Raw genomic sequence first — 27,014 nt, 5'->3', positions numbered from 1 at the left:
GCCATCTAGAATGACTGTTGGGCCCTCTGACCTTCACTTTGGGAGCATGGGGTGGTGGAGGGTTCCTGCTGGCTTCCGGGTCTGAGAACCGGTGGCTGGTGAGAGAGATGAGGAGCTTTTTGTAGGTGGTTGAGTTTGTCCATCTTCGCCTAAGGAGTGGAAGACTGGGGGTGTCAGGTCTGCTGTGGATTTATAGTCAGTTAGGGCCCAAGATCTGAGTTCGAAAATGATTTAGGGAAAAGGTCAGGAAAGAGTGCAGTCCCAGTCACGGACTCGCGCCTGAGTTTCATTTGTGACACCCAAGGGAAGATGAAGGGGCTGTGTGCCTGGCCGGAGTGGTCTTGGCTGTCCGTGGAGGGTCAGACACTGGGTGTCAGTGGAGCAAGCCACCGCAGTGGAGGGCAGGTTCACGCCCAGTCCTGAGATGGGGAACTTGAGTCTGGAAGGAGGTCCTGGGGCGCTGGCTGTGTCCTGTTCTTTATTTAGGACTCCGAGGCACCTAAGAAGGGCTCTTTTTCTGTTGGTAGGTGCTTTTTAACTTTTAAAATTTGTTGATTTGCATTACAGGGAGTGGTGGAAGGTAGTTGGAGTTAAGATAGGCAATAGTGCGATGCAGTTTAAAACAGTGGTACTTATAGGAGAGAATTTGTGAGAGTGCCTTGCGCACCTGGGCAGGTCTGAACCTGGGTGGAGTAGCCGCTGCCTTGCCCAGCTGGACAGAACTGTGGCTCTGCCCAGCCTACCCTCTGGCCTTGGTGTTTCCCCTGGCCTTGTCCTGCAGCCCTGTGCTAGAGCCAGAGCGTCACCGAGCTGCTGTCTTCTCTCTCCCTCAGCAGAAGGGGCCCTGGGGTGGGGATAAGGGTCCTTCAAGGTATAGCCCCAGTGCTGGGCACAGGCTCGATGTCCGTTAGACATTTGCTGAATGCCCAACTGAAGGACCCCAGGGCCTTGCTCTTGAAGCCTTTGTTCAGGGGCAGTTCTGTGTTATGTACTAAAGGAGTAAATAAGGCTTCCTGAGCACTGCACTGGGGCATTCGAGGTTCCCATCACGGTTTCTTTCCTTCACTGCCACACACTTTCTCCAGAATGTGCTGAGCTGCGAGTTGTGCCCGAGGAGCGAGTTGGTAGATGTTTTCACCTTATCATTCCTTTTGGTCTCCAAGTAGAGGCTGCTTTTCCAGGAGTGGTTGTGCTGCTTCCTCAGCTCATGCATTTCTTACTGTAAATTAATAAACAGACGCTCTGACAGAGAACATAGCCTCTGAGAATTTGTTTAGGAGATGCAGGTACTCAGAGCCTCATCACCTCAACTGAGATTCTAGGCCAGGCTTTAACAATACCCAGGGCCAGCCTGACCCTGGGGCCCTCCTCTAGGAAAGTACTAAGTGGACCAGAGTCAGTTGTGTGTGTTTAACTAAAAGCTACATTTGAGATTTCCAAGTTCAAAAGTTGTTTCAAGCATAAGATGGAAAATGCTGCAAGACAAGTTTTTTAAAAAAATATTTATTTCTTTGGCTGCGCCAGATCTTCATTGCAGTATGTGGGATCTAGTTCCCTGACCAGGGATCGAACCTGGGCCCCATGCGTAGGGAGTGTGGAGTTTTAGCCACTGGAACCGCAGGGAAGTCCTTTACAAGAGTATTGTAAGGATCTAGGGATCACTTTGGAGCTAGTTCTAGAAAGCGGCGTGTGTTGCACATGCGAAGTCTGCATGAAGCCCTGTGTCCCTTCCCTGGCTCTGTGCCTTGGACCCTCAGCCAGTTCCTTTCAACACTTAGGGCCCCGTTTCTTCACAAGAGACTGGGACATAGATGCACTCTGGGTGGCATCAGCGCCAGGGCAACATTCACCAAGAGAAACTGCGCTTGGTGCTGGGCTCTCTCCAGGGTCTCTTTCTTCCATCTTTTGGGTCTCAGATTATAAGATTGTTTTGGTGGTGATGAACACGAGTGCTCAATAAAAATACCTGTTGAATGAAGAGTAAACAATTGCACAGGCTAAAACCATTAAAAAAAAAACCTGTATTGATTTGGAGGCTATTCCAGTGAAAGAGTCCACAGTCATTTAATGGAGTCCTGATTCTGTGTGTCGAGAGTATTTTTAATTGTTTGTCAGTGTATTTAAGCAACTTATTGACCAGAGACGTGTTAACATGTCTTTTGTTACCTGAGTGTTATTGACCAGAGACATCTCAGCTTTCACCTATATAACAAATCACTGGCCACAGCTGTTAGTTTCTGCAAAAATCTCATGGTCAATTACGTATTAACTGGAACTTCCTTTTACATTTCATGTTTAAAAGCACCATTAGTTCCAAAACCCTGAGGTGCCGTCTTGTTCACTGTGTTTCTGGAAACGCTGAGGGGCCCCCACCATGCCTGCCATACCCCAACTCGCAGCTGGGTGTGCTTTCTAGCTCCTGCAGTGGGAGCTGGGTGCGCATCTCCTGTGTCACATGCCTGCTCTCTTTGGGTGGAGCAGCTGCCCGCGTTCTGCACTGAAATGGGGCGAGGCAGCAGAGGGAGGCTGCAGGTTTGCTAGGGTGTCTTTCTTTACATAATGGTTTCAGCATTCCACTTTCTAGGAACGCTCAGCCACTGGTGAAACTTCTTTGGGACATTAAGAAAAAGCACATGGTGCCTTGTGTATGCAAGGCTAAGGACTAAGTTTGGGAAGCTGTGTCTGATTCCCAGTCAGTTAGGCCACATTCATGCTTGACCAGGTGGTCTGGTGTGCGGCCCGGGTTGCAGGGGCAGCTCCCTTTGCCTCTGCTAGCCTGTGAGCAGTGGAGATCTGGCACCACGCTACATCACAGGGCATGCCTTGTTGCCAGGGTAGCTCCTTTAAATATAGGACAGTTTGGCACTGAAGCACACCTTTGAGGCACCTGACTAGCAGTTCTCATCGTGGGTTCATCTGCTGTGGGCTTGGTGGTGACCACCTTGAGGATGGGAATTCTGTCTCATGCCTCCGCAGCACCTTTCTGATGACTGGCTGGCAGAGGCACCAAACCCCTTCATTAACCAGTTTTATTTCTCCTCTGTGGGGTGCTGGGTCACAAGAGGTAAAGGCAGAGGAAGGCGGAGTGGGGCTCAGCATAGGGAAAGCTGATCCTCGAGCCATAGAGGGGATCTGCAGTGGGCTGTCCTGGTTTCTTCGGCTGGCAGAGTGTCTCCTAAGGTGGGTTGTAGGTGTTGGGCTCTGGGTCCTTTCCAACACAGACTGTGACTTTATGACCCGTCCCTCATTGTTAAAACAACAGCTTGGGTTGCATGCGCTATGTGGCCCTGGTGCTTTGGCTGACCTTGGCAAACCTCTCACCTCCAAATTGGTTTCCTGTTGCTCCCAGGTGTAGAGGAGTAGCAAGGTGGAACATCAGACAGATTGAACTGAGCTGTTTTCATGCACTGTCAGATTCAGGATCATCCACGTCTGTGCCCCGACTGGTTATGATCTGAGAGAGTGAGTTCTGTGAGGTTAAGCAGGTAGAAATGGTGTAGGGGCAGATGTTTACTCTGGCCAGTTTCTGACATAGGTCATCTCTGTAACGTTGTGTTACATGCCTTGGTATTTCCATAGCCCTAGGGCAGTGCCTTGTACATCATAGGAGCTGGGAGGCTCTCAGCGCAGATACACAGTCAGGCAGAACAGGATTGAAGCGTCATCTGTGTGGGATGCCAGCCAGAGATGGAATCACAGTTCAGTATGGCCTGGCCTGGCCTGCTGCAGTCACGCTGGTGAAACATGTTTATATTCCCAGCTTCCCTTTCAATGCAAAGTTTACTATCGGTGCTTGAGTGGGAAATGGTGGGTGACCGTTTCCCACCATTTCCATGTGAGCCCTGCATGGCGGCAACCTGGTCCAGACCCTACCCCCTACTCCTGAATTTCACCAGAAGTGCCCCACCTTCTTCTCTCCCACTCTCCTAACTTGAGTGGGAAATTGTGGGTGACCGGTTCCCACCATTTCCATGTGAGCCCTGCATGGCAACAACCTGGTCCAGACCCCGCCCTCCACCCCCGAATTTCACCTGAAGTGCCCCACCTTCTCTCCCACTCTCCTAACTTGTGCTGGGGCTGACAGTGCCTGTGGGAGGGAGGAGAAAGAAGCCTGAGAGGATCAGGAGGGCGGTCTGTCTGAGAGCTGGGATCAGCTGTCTTGGGCTTCTCCAAGGGGCACCCTCTGTCCACTCTGCAGTTCTGAGACGGTGGAGATGACGCTGTCCGTGTGATTATGATATTGATTATCTTGTCCATGGCTTAAGTGTTCAGTTCAGTTCAGTCGCTCAGTCGTGTCCAACTGTTTGCAACCCCATGAACTGCAGCATGCCAGGCCTCCCTGTCCATCACCAATTCCCGGAGTTTACCCAAACTCATGTCAGTGTAAGCAGCTGTAGATGGGAACTATATCCTTAAAATAACAGTGTTTTCAACAATTTCACATAAAACAAAAAGTAAATGCAGGCCCACATGCACGTTGTCATGATCATCACTAGCCCTGTGGGCCTCATATCAACGTTATTTTACACCCACCCCACCCCACAGCCAGTATGAAGCGCGGAGGGGCTGCAGTGGGGTGTGGAGCAGCAACTAGGCGGGTATCCGGCTCAAGGAAGGGTTACTCCAGGATTACTCCTTTGGGGGATCAGAGGAGTAAAAGGCAGATATCCAGGTGCCAAGTACTCAGGGGTAATGAGCACAGACTAAGGAGCAGAGGAGAAAAGCCAGACTCTGGCTAGAAGGAGCAGGAAGAATGCTGGGGTTCACTTTGCGGAGGGTGTCTTTTAGGTGGGGTGGCCTTTATAGCTGAGCGTCTCTGGGTCTGGGGCAGGCCCTGCAGGATCTCCCGGGAGGCCCCCAAGGCCTCACCTGCCTTAGTAGGGGAGTCACTGCCCCTTTCCACCCTCCATCTGTGAGACTGACGGGCTGACGAGGCACCTCACAGAATCATCGGCTCTGTGGCATTCTTTTGGGGGGGATATGGTGGGTGGCTGAATTTCCCATGCAGAGGAGAAACGGAAATGAGAGCTTTTAGAGCATGTTTGGTGACATGTACATTGTTTCTGTAAGGGTTGGTCAGAGGTACCCCTGCCGTGGGTCCCGCCCAGGCACGCAAGCTGCAGCATCGTAGACAGGACAACGAAAGGTGACTTTTCCCTCTGGGATGGGTCACCAGCTCTGGGTTTTGCTCCTGTGTTTAGTGACATTTCCCTGCCAAGTCTGCATGCTGGCATGTTGTCTTTGCTTTTATGTTCCGACATAAAACATAAACTGGAAGTGGTCACCTCCGAAGAGCCCTTCGGAGCTGCTGGGAGGGGTCCAGACCTTTTTCTGGGCCTGCAGGCGAGGCTGACTTCATTCTCCCTGACCTCCCTGGTTCTTGCTCTGCAGATTTACTTTGATTGCAAGACTGGCCTTCAGGCTGGTCTAGACACTGGTCTGGGGGTGAGGTTGCTCACCTAGGTGTAGGTCAGCGCCCCGAGGCCCTGGCAGAGGGAGGGGGCAGTGGAGCGCAGGCCACGCTTTCACAGGAGAGCCTAGAGGCGGCCTTGCGACTGTTGACTGCACTTTCTGTTGATGCCACAGCCCTGGGCACACCTCCCCACCTTCTCCAAAGACTGCAGTGAAGTGACCCGGCAGAGCCGGGATGGGTGGAGCAATGCATCATTTTTGTCTTGTGGGAGAATCTCCTGTTTCTGCCCTGTTTTCGTCTCCTGAGTTTACTCGCCTTGAGTACTGTCCTTTGAATCTTCTAAGTGTCTGTGAACAGGTGAGGGACGAGTCCCTCAGTACCTGAGGCAGCCCTCGGCCTGGCCCACCCTGGCAGCAGTGGCCAGCCCTTGCCTGCACGGGGACTGTGGCAGTGGCTTGGGCCACTTCTGCTTGTTAGCCATGGGTACAACACCAAGCCTTTGTGAATAATGAACTCCAACCATTGCCGTTTCTGCCTGCAGCCTGGAATTGTGTCGCCGTTTAAACGAGTATTCCTAAAAGGTGAAAAGAGTAGAGATAAGAAAGCCCATGAGAAGGTGACAGAGAGGCGCCCTCTGCACACTGTGGTGCTGTCCCTGCCCGAGCGCGTCGAGCCCGACAGACTGCTGAGCGACTATATCGAGAAGGAGGTGAAGGTAAGTCCCCGGCCGCAGGACACACCTTGCCTGTCGCCAGCAAAGGCTCTCAGTGCACCACACGCTGCGGTCTGGGACCCGTGCCCACGTGCATCTTGGCTGACTCCCACTCGGTGGTGCCCCCATGGTGTTATGTCTGATACTCGGGCGCCCAATCCCCAGATTGCTGTTTTCTGGCCCCATTTCTGGTTTTCTCTCCGGGAGCAAGCCGCCTCCTTACTCGTAAAGGCTGGCGGTGTGTTTCAGTTCCTTGGTAAAGGCTTAGAGCTGTCCCATGTGTCATTGTTCCAGCCTAGGACACAGGCTTCTGAATTCTGTCAGAGACTCTGCCTGTTTGTGGATTAACATGATGTGCACTGCTGTATTTTTAGTGCTTCCTTGAAACACTGGAGTGAGAAGAATACAAAGGTATAAAACTGTGCGGTCAGAGAGAATGGGAAAGGGTGCAGCAGTAACGAGCGAGTCCCGTGAACTTGCAGAAGGAGCTGGTAAAGGTGGGGTCGCGAGCTCATGGAGCCCGTGGAGCTGGACCCTCGTCCCTCAGAGGATGCAGAGCCAGCCAGCTGCTCTCGGGGGTGTCTGGGGGTGTGGGGAGGCACCGTGCACATTGTGAGTGTGCGGAGGGGTCCGCTCTCACTTGGCATGGTGGGAAGTGGGAGGTCTCCCTGGTGGAGATGCAGCACTAGGGGGACTTTAGACATGGGGGCACCTGGCCCAGGGGAGGGTGGGGAGAGACCCAGTGTGAAGATGAGCAGATTGAGTCAAAACCTGTCTGGAACAGTGAGAATCGCCAACCCCGTTTCCCTCAAGCTTTCAGAAGGCCTGCAACCAGGCCTTTCCCAAGGGGGATCCTCAGAGGGGTGCTTTTATGTGGAAGCCACGCAGCCCACCAAAGTGCTTCCTCAGGTGACCCTGCTGTGACCACCCCGCCAGCCTGAAAGAAGCCTGATGCTCTGCAGCTCTGCCCGTGCTCATGGCTTCTGTCATGGGCAGCCAAGGAGAAGTACACGTTTGAGGAAAACACGTAACCTGGGGACAGAGCCCAGCACAAACACAAGAAGTAAACGTGAACGCAGTGGCAACAATGCAGAAACTGGAGGAAAAATAAGAGTATGTGGTATTGTCGGAAAAATAAGAAAGACTGTTAACTGTGAGATAACAGGAAAACAGGTGGAAATAAGAGCTTTTGGAATTAAAAAGTCTTAATTATATATCATAAACAATTCTTTAGAGGGGTCAAAAGGTAAAGAAAATCATCCAGAAAGGATAACCAAAAGATAAAGTAAACAAAGATGAGAGAGAGAAAAATTATAGAATGTCCAGGAGGTTTAGCAGCTGACTCATGAGAAGAAGAAATGGAGGAGAGTGGGAGGAGGTTGTTAAGACAGCAAGGGCGTTCTACAGAATTCACCAATAGACATGACTCTCAGATTGAAAGGGTCCCTTTCTGGTCATAATAACCAGACAAATCAGCTCTGTGAAACATGAGCCTGCAGAGCCCATTCTGACGAGGTTCCTGGGGGATGTACTGCCTTAGTGCACAAGGATGCACCAGGAGAATGGAAAACACAGGTCCAGAACTGGAGTTTAGGCACAGGGAGGAGCAGAAGGAATTCCCAGGACAGGAATCTGGAAAACAGACCAGAGCAGCTCTGGGAGAACAGAGTGCGGATGGTTTTATATGTTGGGGTAGAGGCTGCTGATGAATTGGGAAGACAGAACGTGCATTAGAAACAAAGCAAGTGAAAGGGTAGGTGTATATTACACCATGAAAATGTAAAGTTTGGGGACTTTCTTGGTGGTCCAGTGATTAAGAATCCGCCTGCCAGTCCAGAGGGTATGGATTTGAACCCTAGGCGGGGGGATTCCAAGTGCAGTGGAGCACCTAAGCCCATGTGCTACAACTACTGAAGCCTGAACTCCAGCGCCGTGCTCGGCAACAAGAGGAACCACCACAGTGCGAAGCCCAAGCACTGCAGTGAAGAGGAGCCCCTGCTGACTGCAACTAGAGAAAGCCCCTGTGGCAACTAAGACCCTCTGCAGCCATAGATAAGCAAAATAATTTTTTGGAAAAAAAACAAAAATTTAAAGTTTGGGGACTTCTGCTTCCAGGAAGATGAAGTCAACATTTCTCCCTATTATTCCCATTAAGTACAACTGAAAATCCTGGACATTGTGTATGTAACAACTATAAGAAGACTGAAAGAGAGATGGCAGAGCAGACCTCCAGACCCAAGCTGCAACCCAGTGGTGAGTTCCCCAGTTCTGTTTTCCCTCATGTATCTTAAGCTTGGAGCTGAAGAAGCTGGCAAACAAGAAGAACCAACAAAATTCACTCCCTCTGGCTAAAAGACCAAGAAAGGGATGGCTTAGCAGGACAGAAAATGTTTAACAGTACCTGCTCAGTTCCAGCCAAAGGTGACTAAAAAAACCTGTGGCCCCACCACTGCTTCTGCTTGCAAAGGCCAGGTGGGGACCAGAACCCACCCCAAAGGAGGCTGAGTAAGGAGCAGAGACTTTATCCCTGAAGATTGCCTAGTGGAACTGAGGTGTCAGTGGAGACATAGGGAGCCTGGAATTCTGCCCTCAGACAGCAGCAGTGATACACACCATCCCTCCTGTCAGTGGGGGCCACTTGGGGAGCTGCAAAGCCAACCATGTCCAGCAGGGAAGATGAGCCCCTCCACTCAGGTGGCAGCAGGGGCCAGTGGGGAGTCAGCCCCTCCACCTGTGCTCCCTCCCGCTGTGGAACTAGAGCAGATTTTCTGACATTTGTGTCATCAGAGTCTTGGAGGGAGAAGAGATGGCTGGCTTGGATCAGGTGGGGAGAGCTGAAAAACTGATTAAAATAGTCATGGTTGAAACTTCTCTGATTTGGTAAAGAGACAGACTTAGAGATTCAAGAAGTTGAGTGCACCACCAACAGAATAAACCCAAAGCAGCGCCCACTGAGCCATGTCATAGTGAAACTTCTGAAAGTGAAGACAAAGACAGAGTCCTGAAAGCAGCGGGAAGGAGCACTTCACCCATGGGGAGGACAGAATGACTGCAGACTTCTCGTCAGCGCCCAGAAGGAAGCGACTGCCGCCCTCCAGATGCTAGGAGACGGGCTGATGAGAGCACGCTCACCCGCAAACAGCAGCCCAGAAATGGACTGCTTCCTTGAAGGGCCCAGACTACCACAGGTCACTAGTAAATAGATCACTTGAAGAGCCCTGTAACTGTTAGAGTAGCTTAATATCTTTGAAAACACCCGTACAAAACTTCACCAGGCTCAGGTGGTTTCTGGAAAATTGTATCAAGTGCTTAAAGAGTTAACAGCCTGCACAATCTTCCAGGAAAACAAGAATGGAGGGAACACTTTTTAACTCATTTTCTAAGGTTAAATAAATTGCAGACATGAATACAGTTACTTAGGTATAAATCTAATGAAACACGTTAGAGTTCATATGCTGGAAGCTACACAACACTGATGAAAGAATCAAAGATCTGAATAAATGGAGAGAGATACCATGTTCATGGTTTCGAAGACTCAGCCTAGTTAACATGTCAGTTTTCCCGAAACTGATATATAGGTTTGATACAATTCCTATCAAAATTCCAACAAGATATTTTACAGATACGGACAAGAATATTCTAAAATTTATATGGAAAGGTTTTGAAAAAGAGAAAAATGAGAGCAGTCAGTTCACCTGATTTCAGGATGTACTTTAGAGCTTCAGCAATGAAGACTGTGGTAGCATCAGGGGGATCAGCACAATAATCAGTGGAACAGCATCATGAACCCAGAAACATACCCTCACACATAAACCCAACTGATTGTTGACAGAGGTGCAAAGGCAAGTCAGTGGAGGAAGGGCTGTCTTCTTAGCAAATGGTGCTGGAGCCAATGGACCCCCATGGGCATAAAAATGAACTACACTCTAAACCTCACATCTTACACAAAAATTAACTCAAAGTGGAAAATGGAATTAAAGGTAAAATGTTAAGCTGTAACACTTTTAGGGGAAAAACATAAGAGGAAGTCTTCAGGACCCAGAGTAGGCAGAGTCCTTAGACTTGACACCAAAAAGGGAACAATTGGTAAACTGGACTTCATAAAATTTAAAAACTTGTGTTCTGCCAAAGAATCCATCAGGAGAGTGAAAAGATGAGCTAAACACTGGGAGAAGATATTTGCAAGCCACCTATCTGCTAAAGGTCTTTTATCTAGAATATATAAAGAACTCTTAAAGCCTAACAATAGGAAAGCAAATAATCTGATTAGAACATGGGCAAAAGTCATGAAGAGACGTTTCATACAAAAGAAGGTATTCAGATGGCAATAAGCACATGAAGATGTTCAGCATCACTAGCCATTAGGGAAGTGCAAATTAAAATACAGCGAGATATCATTGCATACCTACCAGAATCACTAAAGTTGAAACATTAGTGAGAATACCAAGTGCTGGTGAGGGTGGGGAGGATCACTCTTGCATGGCCAGTGGGCTTGTAAAATGGTGCAGCATACTAGAAAACAGTGGGCAGGTTCTTAAAGACTAAATCTGCAACTGCCGTGTTACCTGGCAGTTGCATTCTGAGTATTTCTCCTGGAGAAATGAAAATTTAAGTCGACACAAAAACGTGTACGTGAATATTAAAAGCCACTTTATTCATAATAGCCAGCAATTGGAAATACCCAGATGTCCTTCAGTAAGTAGATGGTTAAACAGGTGATGGACAGCCATACTGTTTAACTCTACTCAGCTGTAAAAAGGCGAGAATTACAGATTCCTTCAATAGCTTCCAGGAATCTGCAGAGAATTAAGCTCAGTGAAAAACCAATCCCCAAAGTTACATACAGTATGATTCCCTTTTATAGCATTCTTGATATGACAGAGTTATTGAAATGGAGAACAGAGAGGACTTGCTAGGGCTTAAGGAGGAGACCAGGTGGGTAGGAAGTGGGTATGCCTGTAAAAGAGAAATGGGGGGACCTGGTGATGGAATGTTCTGTAAATTGACCATGTAGTCAGTATCCCGGTTGTGGTCGTGTGTGATCACAGGAGGTTTACCTTAGGGGGTGACAGGGTGTGGTGTATAGTGGATCTCTTTGTATTCTTTCTTACAACTGCATGTGATTTATAATTATCTTAAAGGTTTTTTAAAAAATGAAAGGTCATGCATAAAGTTGTGATTTCAGTATGTCTTGGCACAGTCATGAAGTAGAATTATGCGTAACAGAATGATACAAGCACCAGGTAATGCTTAGGTAATAGTCTGAATTGTGAGAGGGAAGGAAGAAGTGGGAGTGGTGGTAGAAGAGAGGTGACTCTTTCTTTGCCATAAGTGGGAATCACCAGCTCCTGTCTTAAACTGATGAATCAGGCAGTAGCAACATAAAACCTTTATTTAGAAAGTTAGTCCTAGATCCAGAAGACCCAGAGTTGCTGCCCCTAGGGAGCGGTGCATAGAGTTGCCTGGACTGGGGCCAGACTGTTCTTTGTTAATAAACACTTTGGGGGACTGTGTAACCGTTCTTTAAACTTCGCACATGTGTTACTTTGATAAAGCAAAAACCGTGACAGCAGCACAGCCTGCTAGTGGTGAGGAAGCTTTTACTCCCACATACTGAAGTGTGGTTCTTTATGGAAAGTATTTTGTATTTAGAATGAACATTACTAACATGAAAGTGAGAGGCACGTAGTAGTGTCTTTCTCTGTGTTGAATGCTTACTGTGTACAGCAACACTGTTTACCATTTTAACTCCTTTTCTCCTTGAAGCCCTACCCTGCCTTTTTAAAGCAGAAGCATCCTTCCTCTAGTTGCCATCCCAAGCTGACACTTGTCCTGGAGGAACCCAGTGCAGTGCAGGCTTGGGCCTTGTGAACTCACACTCTGGCTTTGAATTCTGGCTCCAGCAGCCGGGTACTCATGTGTGATACCAAACGCAAACCCAGTGTCTTACTTACTGTATTTTTAAAAGTTGAATATATAAGTTATGGACATGATGCAAAATTTAGATGGTGAGGAGATTGCTGGTGAAAAGAGGTTCCCTAGTTCCCACCCCCACCCCCACCCGACCAGAAGGAATTCCTGGCATCAATTTCTTGTATGCCCCTGCAAGGGGGATTTGTCTGTACACAAGATCACACTTGTGTGTGTCCCCAAATGATTACCTAGTGGGTCATTTGCACCTTGCTGTTTACAGGCAACAGTGGATCGTGACATATCTTGGAAGGTTGGGGCACATAAAGCTGCCTTGTCCATTTCGCCGGCTGTGTAGTATTCCATTATTTAGCTGAACCATATTTTTATGTAACCAGTGATCTGTTCATACATATTTGTCTCTGTTACACACATTTTGCTAACTCTCTCGGATAAATTTGAAGTAGAATTTCTGGGTGTAAAGCTTTCTTTCTATTTTGACAGACATTTCCAGGTTGCCCTTCCTGTAAGATTTAAGCTGGTAGACACTGTTGTCGGTCTGGGAGAATGCCTGTTATCCACACTCGAAGGAGCCACGCAGTGTACATGCAGGCCTTTTGATTTTGCTAATCTGGTGGTCCTAGTTTCATCACAGTTCATACTTAGTGAAGCTGTATATCTTTTCCCAAGTCAGATCTCTTAAGTGTCTTTCTATAGCTGTTTTTCTGTTGAGTGGTTTGTGGTTTTCCCTACATCTTCCCCAGCGCTCAGTGTGGTTGGTAAGTTCCCTCTTCGCCATGAAGTGAGTTGTGAGTTTTCCCTGTTGGTCGCTTGTTGTTGTTCAGAGACGTCTGGGTTCTCTAAGAAGCAGAGCCTGAAACAGAGCCTGAAATCGTGTCGGATCGCCTGGAGATCGTGTTGGATGATTCAGGCCATGTTCTCAGGAGAAGGGCAGGGAAGGAAGCAGGATGGGACAGAGGAAAAAGATACGTATCTGCCCAGTTATGGGCATGTAAGGGGCATCTGAAGGCCACACAGGCACCTTGCTGTCCCCAGTATACAGCAGCTTCCCTACCTCCTCATCATGACCCAAACCAACCCTGCAGAAGAGTGCCGCCTTCCTCTGCTTGCTTGTCTGTGGCATCAGGAGGAGATGGCAGTTTTAAGTGTAGATCCCTTTTGTTTCCCCTCACAGGAGCATTTTATCAGTAGGGCCAGGCTCTCAGAACCTACAGAGCCAAAAGTTTCAGGGCTGGGGGCACACGCTCCTCAAGTGTGTCTCTTGGATTGATGGTGACCAGGGCCACTCCTGCTGCCCTATTTTGGGCCCCAGACCCGTGCGTTCTGTCCACCGGGGACCAAGCGTGGTGCAATGACTGTGGCATCCCGATGTGCCCTGCATCTCTGAAGAGATGGCATCCTTTCAGATGTCCTCTCTGGATGTGGCCCCACCCTGAAGGGGACCTTGCTGGCCACCTGGGCCTCTGAGTTTCAACAGTGTCTCAGACCCTCTCTTCCACACACCTTGAACAGATTTTCCTCAAAGTAAGTGATGGAATGGGGTGGTGGGATGGGACGTCCCTGCAGCGTCAGTGTTACCAGCTCACTCTCCGGGGGCTTGGCCTCTCCTTCAGGCACTTTCTGAGACTGGAGTCCAGCTCAGAGATTGCCACCCTGCATTGGAGCAGTGAGCTCAGTGGTGGTATCCTTCTTTGTATACATCAGGCAGGACCTTAGTTGGCTCCCAGCAGCTCTCTCGACACTGGGAACCCCTCTCCTCTAAGTGTATCTCTGTAGGGCCTGTGTACCAGCCCCGCCCTCCCATCCCTTGCCTTGCCATGTGAGTCACTGCCCACTGCAGTGAGCACGCCTGCCTGTGCTCCTGGTGGCTAAGTGCTGCCCCCCAGCTTCTGCTTTCCCAGGGTGCTGTTGTCCCCCTCGCTCCAGGAAAAGTGAAGTGAAAGTCGTGTCTGACTCTTTCTGACCCCATGGACTCTACAGTTCATGGAATTCTCCAGCCCAGAGTACTGAAGTGGGTAGCCTTTCCCTTCTCCAGGGGATCTTCCCAACCTCGGGATCGAACCCAGGTCTCCTGCATTGCAGGTGGATTCTTTACTGTCGGAGCCACAAGGGAAGCCCAAAGCCTGGTTCTAAAGCACCTCCTCCCTTCACCTCAGAGAACAGCCACCATGGAGCTGCCTGGTAGTGCCAGCACCTCTGCCAGTGCATTTGTTCCAGCTTGTTCTTGAGAATGGGGTGTCTTCTTAGCCCTCCCAAGAAGCAGGCTTGGTCTTGGGGTTCTGTGTCTTACACGATAGATCCCGTCCAACAGGCCAACCTCTCTGCATGTTTTGAAACCTTTATGCACAGTTCTCCCATCTCCATTGGGTTCAATACAGGCTTCGAGTTTGCTGAGCTGCTAAGCTGTACTAGCAGCGAGTGAGAGCCGTGTCCGGGTCCCTGACCGGGGTTAAGGTCTATGCGCAGAGCTCCATAGACAGTGCTCGTCTACATGGAGTGGTAGGGTTCCATCCCCCTCCAGCTGGTACCTGCTGCTCCATCAGTGTTCAGGCTTCTCCGTTTAGTAGGACCAGCAGGTCCCAGTCCTGCCATGCTGAAATTTGACTTCAGGAACAGGTCTTTGGCTGGGAAGGGAGAGGGCAGACCCCAAGGAGAAGTGTTGTCAAGAAAGTTGCCCATCCTGGTGAGGCCTATGTTTAGTTTGCAAGCAAGGCAGGTGTATGTGTGTGTAGGTCTCAAGTGCATCTCCCTAGGTGTCCCCCATCCAGGTCTCAGAATCCCTCCCTCCCATCAGCACCCGTGCTCTGCCACAGGAAACTTGTAGGTCAAGGCCAAAGAGATGGATGTTATAGGGAGGCTGACTTAGACTTAAGGTAAAAATGGACTTTTTTTGTATCTCATTAGCAATTATTTTGGGAAGTGCTTTCAGCTGTTTAGAGCTGAAGTGGTGAGCTCACCAGCATGCTCTTGAGTCAGCTGCAGTCTCTATAAGGGCAGCAGAGAGAGTGGTGGGGATAGCGGTGCCCAAGACAGTCCACTTTTGATACCAGGGCTGATTGAGCTGATGTGAGTGCTCGTCAGATGTTCCCTTGGTCTCTATTTATTGTCCCATCACATTCATCCCTCTGTAGCAGAGCCCTTGACATGCTAGGATGAGTTCATTGGCACAGCATCCGACACCATGTCACCTCACAGCAGGTGTGGACTGGTCCCTGGCTTTGGTGTCAGAGGCACTGCGTGTTGGTCAGCACTGGCCAGGGTACTGCCCAGGGCAGTGTCAGATCTGTCCAGAAGGCACACACTGTCCCATCTCAAGTTCTAGCAGAGATCAGAGCTGCTCATTTCCTTTTGGTTAACATTTGTTTTACTAATACATGTTGTACAGTGAAAAAAATCTCAAATGAATGAGGCCTCACCTCTGTGAAGACAGTAGAATCCTTTTTGGTGCTTTGTGAGCCTGAGTTTGAAGCATCGTGGCACTTTGAGAAAGACGAGACAGTGGTGGTGACATCGTGTCCCCCAGGCCATGTGAAGGCAGGGGTGGCTCTTATGCAGCCCTGCAGATGCAATACCAGGGCATTTTTATATGGCTCCACTTAGTCAGGTTTTTATTATTATTAAACCATTCTAATTTAAACAAAATTAGCAATTTTGGATGATGCAAGTCTAGAAATGGTAACTAATGTATAATATTGATTATATTTCAGAAAGCTTTTAGCAAATACAGTTATTGAGTAAAGCTATGAAAAGATGTTTTTCATTGTGGCAAAATATGTATCACATAAAATTAACCATGTTTAAGTGTATATTTCAGTGGTAGTAAGTACATTCATATAGTTGTGCAGTCGTCATCACCATCCACTTTCAGATCTTTTTAATCTTCTTAAACTGAAACCCTTCCCATTAAACAGTGACTTCCTATTCGCTCAGCCTCTGGCCACCACCATTCTGCTTTCTGTCTCTCTAAATTTGACTCTTCTAGGGATGTCGTGTAAGTGGAATCATACAGTATTTGTCTTTTGTGATTGGCTTTAATTACATTGAGTATAACGTACTCATGTTTCATCCATGTTGTAGCATGTGTCAGAATTCTTTTTTTGTTTTTCAGACTAAATACTATTGCATTGTATATATATTCTCTTCAGCCGTCAGTGGGCGTTGGTTGTTTCTACCTTTTGACTATTCTGAATTAATGCTGCTGTGAGCATGGGCATACAAATGTTTGTTCACGTCTCTGCTTTCTATTTTTTTCTTTTTCTAATTGTGTTAAAATATAGCATAAAACATGCCATCTTAAGCATTTTTAAGTGTGCAGTTCAGGGGGACTAGGCCCGTGCGCGTGGCTGTGCAGTGTCACCATAACTCTTTCATCTTGTAAATCCAAAGCTGTGCCTGGTAAATAAAGACTTTCCATTCTTTCTTCCCCGCAGCCCCTGGCAGCCATCTGTCTTTCTGTGTCTGTGAATTTGACTACTCTAGAAACCTCATATTGGTGGAATCATACGCTATTAGTCTTTCTGTGACTGACTTATTTCACTTAGCATAGTGTTCTCAATTTTTACGCGTGTTGTAATATATTACAGAATTTCCTCCCTTTATAAGGCTGAACAATATTCTAGTGTATGGATGCACCTCATTTTGCTTATCCATCATCTGTCAGTGGACACTTGGGTCGCTTCCATGTTGTAGTTATTGTGAACAATGCTGCTATGAACATGGGGATGCAAAAATCTCTTTGAGACCGTGCTTTCAATTCTTCTGTGTGTGTGTGTGTGTGTATTCCAGGAGTGGAATTGCTGGGTCATATGGTAATTCTGTTTTATATTTCCATCAACAGCACACAGTTGTTCCAGTGTCTTTACATCCTCACTAACAACTTGTTGTGTGTGTGTTTTAATACTTATTTATTTGGTTGTGCTGGGTCTTAGTTGGGGCACATGGGATCTTTGATTTATGTTGTGGCCTGTGAACTCTTAGTTGTGGCATGCCAGACTAGTTCCCCAATCAGGGATGGAACCCGGGCCCCCTGCGTTGGGAGCGTGAAGTCTTCGCCACTGGACTACCAGGGAGGTCCTTTGTTGTTTTGTTTTTGGTTTTCACTGGCCATCCTAATGAGTGTGAGGCACTATCTCCTTGTTGCTCCGATTGTCTGCATCTAATGACCAGTGATCTTGAGCATCTCTCCATGTGCCCACTGGACATTTGAGTACCTTCTCTGGTGGCTCAGGGGCAAAGACTCTGTCCACCAGTGGAGGAGACATGGGTTCAGTCCCTGGGCCAGGAAGATCCCCTGAAGTAGGAAATGACAACCCACTCCAGTATTCTTGCCTGAAAAACTCCATGGACAGAGGAGCCTGGTGGTCTACAGTCTATGAGGTCGCAGCGTCAGACACAGCTGAGTGAGTGAGCATGCCGCACACACATGTCTTTGTTGGAGAAAAGTCTGTTCAGGTCCTTTGCCCATTTGGCATCAGATGTCTTTTGTTGAGTTTTAGGAGTTCTCTTGTCAAGTAGATGATTTGCAGATATTTTCTTCCATTCTGCTGGTTGCTGTTTTACTCTGGATAGTGTCTCTTAATGTACAAAATTTCAAAGTCTTATTGAACTTCAGTTTGCCTGTTTTTCCCTTTGTTGCCTGTGCTGTTGGTGTCATAACCAAGAAGTCATTGCCAAATCCGATATCACAAAGCTTTTGCCCTGTGTTTTCTTCTAAGAGTTTAATGTCTGCCTGGAATTCTTTTACATGTATATCCAGAAGTGGACTTGTTGGATCAAAGGTTAATTCTTTGTTTTATTAAGTTATGACCATACTGTTTTCCATATCAGCTGAACCATTTTACATTCCCACCAGCAGTGTGCAAGGGTTCCAGTTTCTCCGTGTCCTTAGCAACGTATTATTTTCTGTTTTGAGAGTAGCCCTTCAGATGGGTATGAAATAATATCTCATTGTGGTTTTGATTTGCATTTCCCTAATTACTAGTGATATTGAGAATCCTTTTGTGTGTTGGCCATCTGTATATCACCTTTGGAGAAATGCCTGTTTAAGTCTATTTTTAAATCAGGTTGTTAGTTTTTTATTGTGGAGTTACAGTTCTTTTATATTCTGGGTATTAACTTCTTGTCATATATCTGATTGCAGTTATTTTCTCCCATTGGGTAGATTGCCTTTGCACTCTATTGATAGTATCCTTTGATGCACAGAGTTTTAAATTTTGATGAAGTCTGGTTTATTATATTTTTTTCTTACTGCCTATGATCCCCCCCCATTAAAAGTTTTTCTTAAATCGTGGTAAAATGCACATAACGTAAAATTTACCATCTTAACCATTTTAAATGTACAGTTGAATGGTTTTTGTTTTTTGAATGGTTTTAACATTCACATTGCTGTGCACCCTTTACCACCATTCATGTTTGGAATTATTTTCACCTTGCCATACTCCCGTAACCCCATTTCTCCCTCCCCACAGCGTCTGGCAACCACCGTTCTACTTTCTGTCTCTGTGAATTTGACTACTGTAGGTACCTCATATAAGTGGAATCATGTAGTGTTTGCCTTTTTGTGCCTGGGTTTATCTGCCCTGTTGGAAGGACTGATGTTGAAGCTGAAACTCCAATACTTTGTCCACCTGATGCAAAGAGCTGACTCATTTGAAAAGACCCTGATGCTGGGAAAGATTGAGGGCAGGAGGAGAAGGGGAGGACAGAGGATGAGATGGTTGGATGGCATCACCGACTCAATGGACATGAGTTTGGGTAAACTCCGGGCATTGGTGATAGACAGGAAGGCCTGGCATGCTGCGGTTCATGGGGTTGCAAAGAGTCAGGCACGACTGAGTGACTGAACTTATCCATGTTGTAGCATGTGTCAGAATTTCCTTTTTAACAATGAGTGATATCCCATTGTTTATAACACATTTGGTTTATCCATTCTTCTGTCAAGAATTGAGGTGTTTCCACGTTTTGTTACTGCCTGTGCTTTTGGTATCATAGCCAATAAATCATTGCCACATCCGATGCCGTGAAGCTGTGCTTTTCTTTATGTTTTCTTCTAAGAGTCTTAGAGTTTCAGGTCTTAAATTCAGGTGTCTGATCCATTTGAGTTAATTTTTGTATATGGTGTTAGTTGAGGGCCCAACTTTATTCTTCGTGTGTGGAATGTTGTTTCCTCAGTACCATTTGTTGAAAAGATTGTCCTTTTCCCACTGAATGGTCTTGGTACCTGTGTCAGAGATCAACTGATACTGTGTGTGAAGGTTTATTTCTGACTCTCTGTTCTATTTCATTGCTCTGTATGTCTGTCTGTATGCCAGTTCCACACTACTGGTTATTGTGGCTTTGTAGTAAGACTTGAAATCAGGAAATGTGAGGATAGATATGCAAGGGTCTGCATGTGGTTTACATGAGCACGTAAGAAGAGGATGGAAAGACCTCTGCTAACTGTACATCTGTAGAAACGTTCTGGAATGTTCATCTGTGACAGCTAAGTATGAGCCAGTAATTAGATGTGCTGCTTATTTATTTCTGAACTGCTCTGTCAGAGGAGTGGATTCTCAGCCCTGTAGAGTGTGGAAATAAATACACAGTTTGAAATGAAGTGAGGTGAAGGTCGCTCAGTCGTGTCTGACTCTTTGTGACTCCATGGACTGTATAGTCCGTGGAATTCTCCAGGTCAGAATACTGGAGTGGGTAGCCTTTCCCTTCTCCAAGGGATCTTCCCAACCCAGGGATCAAACCCAGGTCTCCCGCATTGCAGGTGGATTCTTTACCAACTGAGCCACAAAGGAATCCCAAGAATACTGGAGTGGGTAGCCTATCGCTTCTCCAGCGGATTGTCCCGACCCAGGAATCGAACCGAGGTCTCTGGCACTGCAGGCAGATTCTTTACCAACTGAACTACCAGGGAAGCCCCAATACACAGTTTAGTTTTATTTTCTGTCCCTCACCCCCACCTTAGAAAGGATAAACTCTAAAACTTTTCAGAATAAGTATTCATTTCCTTATGGAGTTCCCCAGAACTCACTGAACAGCTTTTGGAAGCAGCTTTTCTGAAGTTTAGTGGAACTGACTGTGCTTAGATGCAGCCTATATCTGCCCCTGTGCCCTGTGTGAGCTTCTGCTAGTTCCTCTCCTCTCTGTGCCAGTTTTCGTCTTTGCGTGGGCAGGTGGTTGCCAGGCACAGCAGTTGGTGAACTGACTCAAGCTTCTGTGTTTACCTTCCTTGGATTTGATAATCCCCAGAGTGACCTGCCTGCTTGGTTCCCCGTTAGAGAGGCATCTGCAAGCAAAGTTTGATTTCTTTCCTCCCAATCTATACCTTTTATTTCCTTCTCTTGTCCTATTCCATTAGCTATGACTTCCAGTATTGGAAAGCAGTGGTGAAAGGGGACATTGTTTGCTTGTTCTGATCGTAAGCCATCTTAGAACTGCTTATCATTAAGCATTGATATTAGCTGTGGGGATTTTGTACATGCTCTTTATCAGGTTGAGGAAATTCCCCTCTGTTTCTAGTTTGCTGAGTTTTTGTTATGAATGAATATTAGATGTCATCAGATGCTTTTTCTGCATTTATTTGATATTATGATTTTTCTTCTTCAGCCTGTTAATGTGATCACATTAAATGATTTTGAATGTAGAGTCAACTTTGCATACCTGGGATAAATACCACTTGCTTTTGGTGTATAACTCTTTTTAAACATTGGATTGGATTTGCCAATATTTTATTGAGGATTTTTTTAATCTCTTTATGAGAAATATTTATCTTTCCTTTCTTACAGTATCTTTGGTTTTGGTACTAAGGTAATGCTGCCTCATAGAATGGGCTAGGGAGTATTTTCTCTGTTTTCATTTTCTGGAAGAGTATAGAGACTTGGTATAATTTCTTCCTTAAATATTAAGTTGACTTCACCAGGGAACCTGTCTGGGCCTGATATTTTCTGTTTTAGAAGTTATTATTGATTCAGTTTCTTTAATAACTCATACCTATTCACATTATCCATTTCTTCTTGTGTGAGTTTTGGTAGATTGTGTCTTTCGAGGAATTCCACTGGGATCTGAGAACATACTTTATATGGTTTCTATTCTCTTAAATTTATTTAGGTGTGTTTTATGGCCCAGAATGTGTTCCATCTTGGTGAAAGTTCATGTAAACTGGAAATGAATGTGTATTCTTTTGAATGATGTTGTTGGATGAAGTAGACTGTTGATGTTAGTTATAGCCAGTTGATTGAGAAGGTTGAGTTCACCTTCATCCTTAATCATTTTCTGCCTGCTGGATCTGTCCATTTGTGAGAGGAGGTGGATGTTGAAGTCTTTGATTGTATTAGTTGATTCATCTGTTTCTCCCCATAGTTCTCAGTTTTTGCCTCATGTGAATTTTAAGCTCTGTTATTAGGTGCATATACATTAAGGATTGTTATGTCTTAGTGAAATGACTTCATTTTTATTTTATGTATTTATTTAACACCTGTCTTTAAAGTGGGTTTCTTATAGACAAAAGATAGTTGTGTTTTGAATTTTTTTCCAATCTGACAGTTTTTGTTTTTTAATTGGTATATTCAGACAGTTCACGCTTAAAGTGATTGTTGATATCAGTGGATTAATATTTACCATATTTGTAATTGTTTCCTGTTTGTTGTTCTTGCTTTTTATTTGATCTTCCACCTTTTTTTTTTTTCCCCTGGTTGCACTAGGTCTTTGTTGCTTTGTGCAGGCTTTCTCTGCTTCATTGCTTTGTGGAGGGATTCCCTGGTAACTCAGATGGTAAAGCATCTGCCTGCAATGCAGGAGACACAGGTTTGATCCCTAGGTTGGGAAGATTCCCTGGAGAAGGAAATGGCAACCCACTCCAGTACTCTTGCCTAGAAAATTCCGTGGATGGAGGAGCCCGGTGGGCCACAGTCCATGCGGTCGCAAAGAGTCAGACACGCCTGAGCAAGTGCACTCCACTTTTCTCTAGTTGCAGTGAGCAGGGCTGCTCTTCATGGCAGGGCTCTGCTTTGCACTGCAGTGGCCTCTCTTGCTGTGCAGCACAGGCTCTGTCTAGGGCATGCAGGCGTCAGTAGCTGCAGTGCACAGGCTTTAGTAGTTGCAGCTCCTGGGCCTTAGAGCGCAGGCTCAGCAGTTGTGGCACATGGGCTTAGTTGCTTTGCGGCATGTGGAATCTTCCCAGACCAGGGATTGAACCCATGTCCCCTGCATTGGCAGGCAAATTTCTGTCCACTGCACAACCAGGGAAGTCCCCTTTATATGGTTTTATTTGAGCATTTTGTATGATTCCATAGTTTCTCCTATCTTAACATATCAGTTTTACTTCTTTATGAATACTTTTAGTGGTTGCCCAGGGGTTTGCAGAATACATTTATATCTAATTTAAATCCAGTTACAAATAACATTACCTTGCTTCACAGGTTGTGCAGATACCTCAAAACCAAATATTCCCAGTTCCTCCCTCTGTCCCATATAATGTGCTGCCATTCATTTCACTTTTCCCTAAGCTATAATTATTGAATACATCTTATGATCTTTGTTTTGAACAAACTGTTATTTCTTAGGTCAATACAATACAATACAATAAGAAAAGTAGAAGGTATTATTTTACCTTTGTGTATTTCTTCTCTTACGTTTTTTTCCTTGAAATAGATCAGTTGCTGACCAAATAATTTCCCTTTTCTCCAAATAAGTTCTAATTTCCTGCCAAGTAATCATGAAATCCCCCAATTTTTGTTTGTCTGAGAAAAATCTTGATTCCTCCTTTGCTTTTGAAGTTTCACCAGATACAGAAGTGTAGGTTGGTGGGTTTTTCTTTCAGTGCTTTAGTATCTCACTCTTCCCTTGCTTGCATGGTTTCTGAGCACAAGTTTGATACAGTTGTTGCTATATTATTATTCTTGCTTCTTTGTAGGTAAGGTGCTATTTGCTATTTTCCTGTGGCTTCAGGGTTTTCTCTTTGATTTTTTTTTTTTTTTCAGTTTGAATATGATATGCCTAGGTGCAGTTTTTTGGTTTTGTTTTTCATTTTGCTGTTTATCCTGCTAGACGTCCTCTGAGCTTACTGGGTCTGTGGTTTTGGTGTTGAGGAAATTCTCAACCATTATTACTTCAGGTATTTCTTGTGTTTCTTTCTTTTTTAGCCGTGCCATGCAACTTGTGGGATCTTAGGTCCTCAATCAGGGATCAAACCTGGGCCCTCCAACAGTAGAAGTGCAGAGTCCTAACCACTGGACCACCAGGGAAGTCCCTTCCTGTGTTGTTTTCCTCTCCTATTTCTGGAAGTCCCATTGCACACTTATTATACCTCTTGTAGTTTTCTATTTTTGAATACTCTGTTCCTTTTTTGTTTGTTTCCCCTCCCCCCCATTTCCTTTTCAGTTTTGAGAGTTTTTACTGACGTATCTCTGAGCTCATTGATTTTTCTCTTGTCTGTGTCCATCTGCTGATAAACCCATCAAAAGCATTTTTCATTTCTGTTGTAATGTTTTTGGTTTTTAACATTTCCCCTCGATTTTTTTAGAATTTCCATCTCTTTGCTTACATTGCCCATCAGCTCTTGGATGATGTTCACTTAATTATAGCCCTTAGCATATTAATTGTGAAAGTATTAGTTGCTCGGTCGTGTCTGACTCTTTGCAACCTCATGGTCTGTAGCCTGCCAAGCTCCTCTGTCCATGAAATTCTCCAGGAAAGAATATTGGAGTGGGTTGCCATTCTCTTCTCCAGGGAATCTTCCCGATCCAGGGAAGTCTCCCGCATTGCAGGCAGATTTGTTACCATCTGAGCCACCAGGCTAAGTAATTAAGTGTTAGTCACTCAGTTGTGTCCAACTCTTTGCGACCCCATGGACTGTAACCCACCACGCTTCTCTGTCCATAGAATTCTCCAGGCAAGAACACTGGAATTGTTAATCATAGATATTTTAAATTCTTGGTCTGATCACTCCAAAACCTCTGCTGTGTCTGAGTCTGACTCTGATGCTTGCCCTGTCTGTTCAGTGTTTTTTTGCCTTAGCACACCTTGTAATTTTTTGTTGAAAGCTGGGTGTGGTGATTCAGATGAGAGGAGCTGAGGTAAAGAGGTGAGGCTGTGTGTTTATGCGGCCAGGAATCAGGCTGTGTTTACTGTTGGCTGCAGCTGTGTGCTGTTAAAAGGGTCCGATGCATGTCATCTCCCGTTGTGCAGGCGCCCGTGGATGCAGTGGGGCTGCTGGGGAGGGGAGTCCACTAGCCCTCTGATGAGTTGGTCTCTGTTGTCCAGTGAGCGTGTGCCCCTGGGCTGTGGCTGTCACACACACGTCTTATTTAGGGACAGAACTGCTGGGGGGCTGGAGTTAGTGTTTACCTTTCCCCAGGTGGCTCAGGCCCTGATCAAATAGTTTTCCTTGAAAAAAGGCCCTTGTTGAAGAGAGCAAAGTACCGGTCATAGTTGGAAGTGGTTTCTTCCCCCCGCCCCACCAGAAGCTGAAGACAACTTCTGAGAATCCTGGCTAGGGGGGCCTCCTGGAGGTAGAGCTCAAGTAAGCCTGGGACCCTGTATGACTGGCCCCAGAGTTTTGTCTTAAGCTCGTCCATGCCCACATCCAGCCCTTGATCAGCCCCCTTCCAATGCACCTGCCCACCTGGCTCCTGCAGCTTCTCCCTGGGGGCTGTGATTCTCTGTCCCCTGTTGCTCTCTCCAGTTTTGGGGGAAGCAATTTGTGACCTCATTGTTTGATGGATCTGAGAAGACATGTTCATTTGTTCAGCTCTTTTCTTGTGAGAACAGTAGTGACGACTTTACCTGTGGAACCAGATACACAAAGCCCATTGTCATCCTGTTAACAGCAACCTTAAAAATTAGAGTTAGAGGATCAGAAATGTTGAGTGTAAGAGATTTATTCTTGGAGAGGAATCCGTATAACCCATTAAAGCACATTTAACACCTGTGATAATTGGTGGTGATGTGAACACAGCTTGCACTGTGTCCGTGCCACACCCAAGACCCTTGTCATTGAGGTTTGTTAGCCAAGTGCTTCATGGCTTCCTGTCACTTCTTTCTCTGTGCTCATCGCTCAGCTGCCTGGCCCTTTATGATTTAGTATGTTTCCTTTTTAGCAGATTGTTCAGAGCTATTGTTTTCAATTTCCAACGGTGATCCGGAAACACAAGCCATCCTTGTCTTATCCTTTTATTTTTTTATCTTTTGGCTGCACCATGTGGCTTGTAGGATTGAACCAGGGCCCGTGCAGTGGAAGCCCATAGTCCTAACCACTGGATTGCCAGGGAATTCTCTTACCTGCCTTTTTATAATACAAATTCCACCAGACTAGTTTTGTGGTGTCCTTTGCAGGACTTTGATGCTGTGTAGTGGGAAGTGTGGGAGTGTCCTCCTCAGCCAGTAGAGTTTACTAAAAATTTGGAGCATGCTGCCTAGAGGAGACCACCACTGTGAGCTGGGACGGCGGCCAACCAGCCTGTGGTGGGAATATACAAGGCTTTCGCGATGTGTTATGGCCCTTGATGGTGTTGGCTCATCTTCCCTTACTCATGGCACTTCCTCTCTCCACTTTCTTTCAGTATTTAGGTCAGTTAACGTCCATACCAGGATACCTGAATCCTTCCAGTAGGACCGAAATCCTGCATTTCATAGACAATGCAAAGGTAACCCCATCTGCCTGTTAGCCTGCTCTACCCCAATCCCTGACCTCTGACCCTCAGCCTGCTCCATCTCCTAACCCTGACTTCTGACCCTTGTTTTCTGACACCAACTCTTGGCCCTCTGACCCTGGGCCTTTATGGCCATGAGGGGTGACCCAGTCCTATGACATTAAGGGTGCACTTGGCCCCTGGCCTTATTTTTCCTCAGTCTGCACATTAACTTTTATTCTCCAGGCTTGATCTTCATGGTTTTGGACTGTTTTCAAAATTCATGTTTTTAAGATATCCAAACCACACCCCATAGGTCTGAATCTAAGAAGAAGTCTCCATGTGGTTTGAACACAGCAGTGTTGCGGGAGCAAGCATGGGAGTGGCACCTTGCTTGTCAGTGCTGGCTGTGTGGGTTGCGTGTGCCACGCATGGTGCAGGGTCCCGGGGGAGCCCGTGGCCCTGTGTTTCTGATGCAGTGTGGTTCCTTCCAGAGAGCCCACCAGCTCCCCGGACACCTGACCCAGGAGCATGACGCTGTGATCAGTCTGTCTGCCTACAACGTCAAGCTGGCCTGGAGGGACGGGGAGGACACCATCCTCAGGGTCCCCATCCATGACATTGCCGCCGTGTCCTACGTGCGAGATGACGCCTCACACCTGGTGGTCCTGAAGACAGGTATGACCGGGGTGGGGTCAGGAGGGTCCTTGCCAGAAGCAGCCGCCACCTCTGTCCTGAGGCGTGCTTTGTAGATTTCATGGCATTCTGGAGACAAGTTTCTACAGTGTTGGGTCAGCCAACTGCTGCTTGCTGTGCCTGGGAACTGGCTCTCTCTCCAGAGAAGGGCAGTGACCCAGGAGCCTGTGGTCTCTGGGCCCTGAGCTCAGCCACTGTCACTCAGTGCAGCCCCCTTTGGGGATGCTGGAGTGGCCTCTGGCACCCAGGCCTGGTAGACATCGTGGGCGCAGGCGGCTCCAGAGGCTGAGAGTGGGGCCTTAGCTCAGCCTAATCAACCTTCAGGCCCTGCTTTGGCCACACAGCCTTCCCAGTGCTGGCGGTGCAGGGAGGAGACCAGACCAGCCAGGAGCTCTTGGTCTGTGAGACTCTCTGAGCTTGTCCTTATAGGAGAACCTGAGAGCCCTCAGTCCCCGTCACCCAGGCCACTCCCCTCGCCTGATGAGGATACAGTACCGCCTTACTTGGCACTTCCCAACAAGCTTTCTGTCAGGGTCTAGAACCTCTGCCGTGGCATAAGTCCTTGAGAAGTGAGGAGAGAAGTCACTGTTCACTCATGCCATTCCCTTCCCGGGTGGGTTCTCAGGTTGTTCCTGTAGCATGGACG

At 46.9% G+C, this 27,014-nt stretch overlaps 1 protein-coding gene across 26 annotated transcripts in view; it reads left to right on the top strand.

Annotated features, from left to right (window-relative positions):
- The window catches only part of CCM2 (CCM2 scaffold protein), a 52,366-nt gene that overhangs the window by 16,932 nt on the left and 8,420 nt on the right, over positions 1–27,014 (top strand). For 14 of the 26 annotated variants that reach the window (XM_069586858.1, XM_069586848.1, XM_069586853.1 and 11 more), the window contains 3 exons: positions 5,955–6,128; positions 25,604–25,687; positions 26,167–26,350. In XM_069586858.1, the coding sequence (XP_069442959.1) occupies positions 5,955–6,128; positions 25,604–25,687; positions 26,167–26,350 (442 nt within the window). The remainder of the gene's footprint in view (positions 1–5,954; positions 6,129–25,603; positions 25,688–26,166; positions 26,351–27,014) is intronic. The other 12 variants (XM_069586860.1, XM_069586870.1, XM_069586864.1 and 9 more) reach the window with 1 other exon arrangement.

Source organism: Ovis canadensis, chromosome 4, assembly GCF_042477335.2.
Source record: "Ovis canadensis isolate MfBH-ARS-UI-01 breed Bighorn chromosome 4, ARS-UI_OviCan_v2, whole genome shotgun sequence".
NCBI classification, from domain to species: Eukaryota; Metazoa; Chordata; class Mammalia; order Artiodactyla; family Bovidae; genus Ovis; species Ovis canadensis.
The sequence above is the reverse complement of the archived record's forward strand: the minus strand, read 5'-3'. Positions and strand labels throughout refer to the sequence as shown.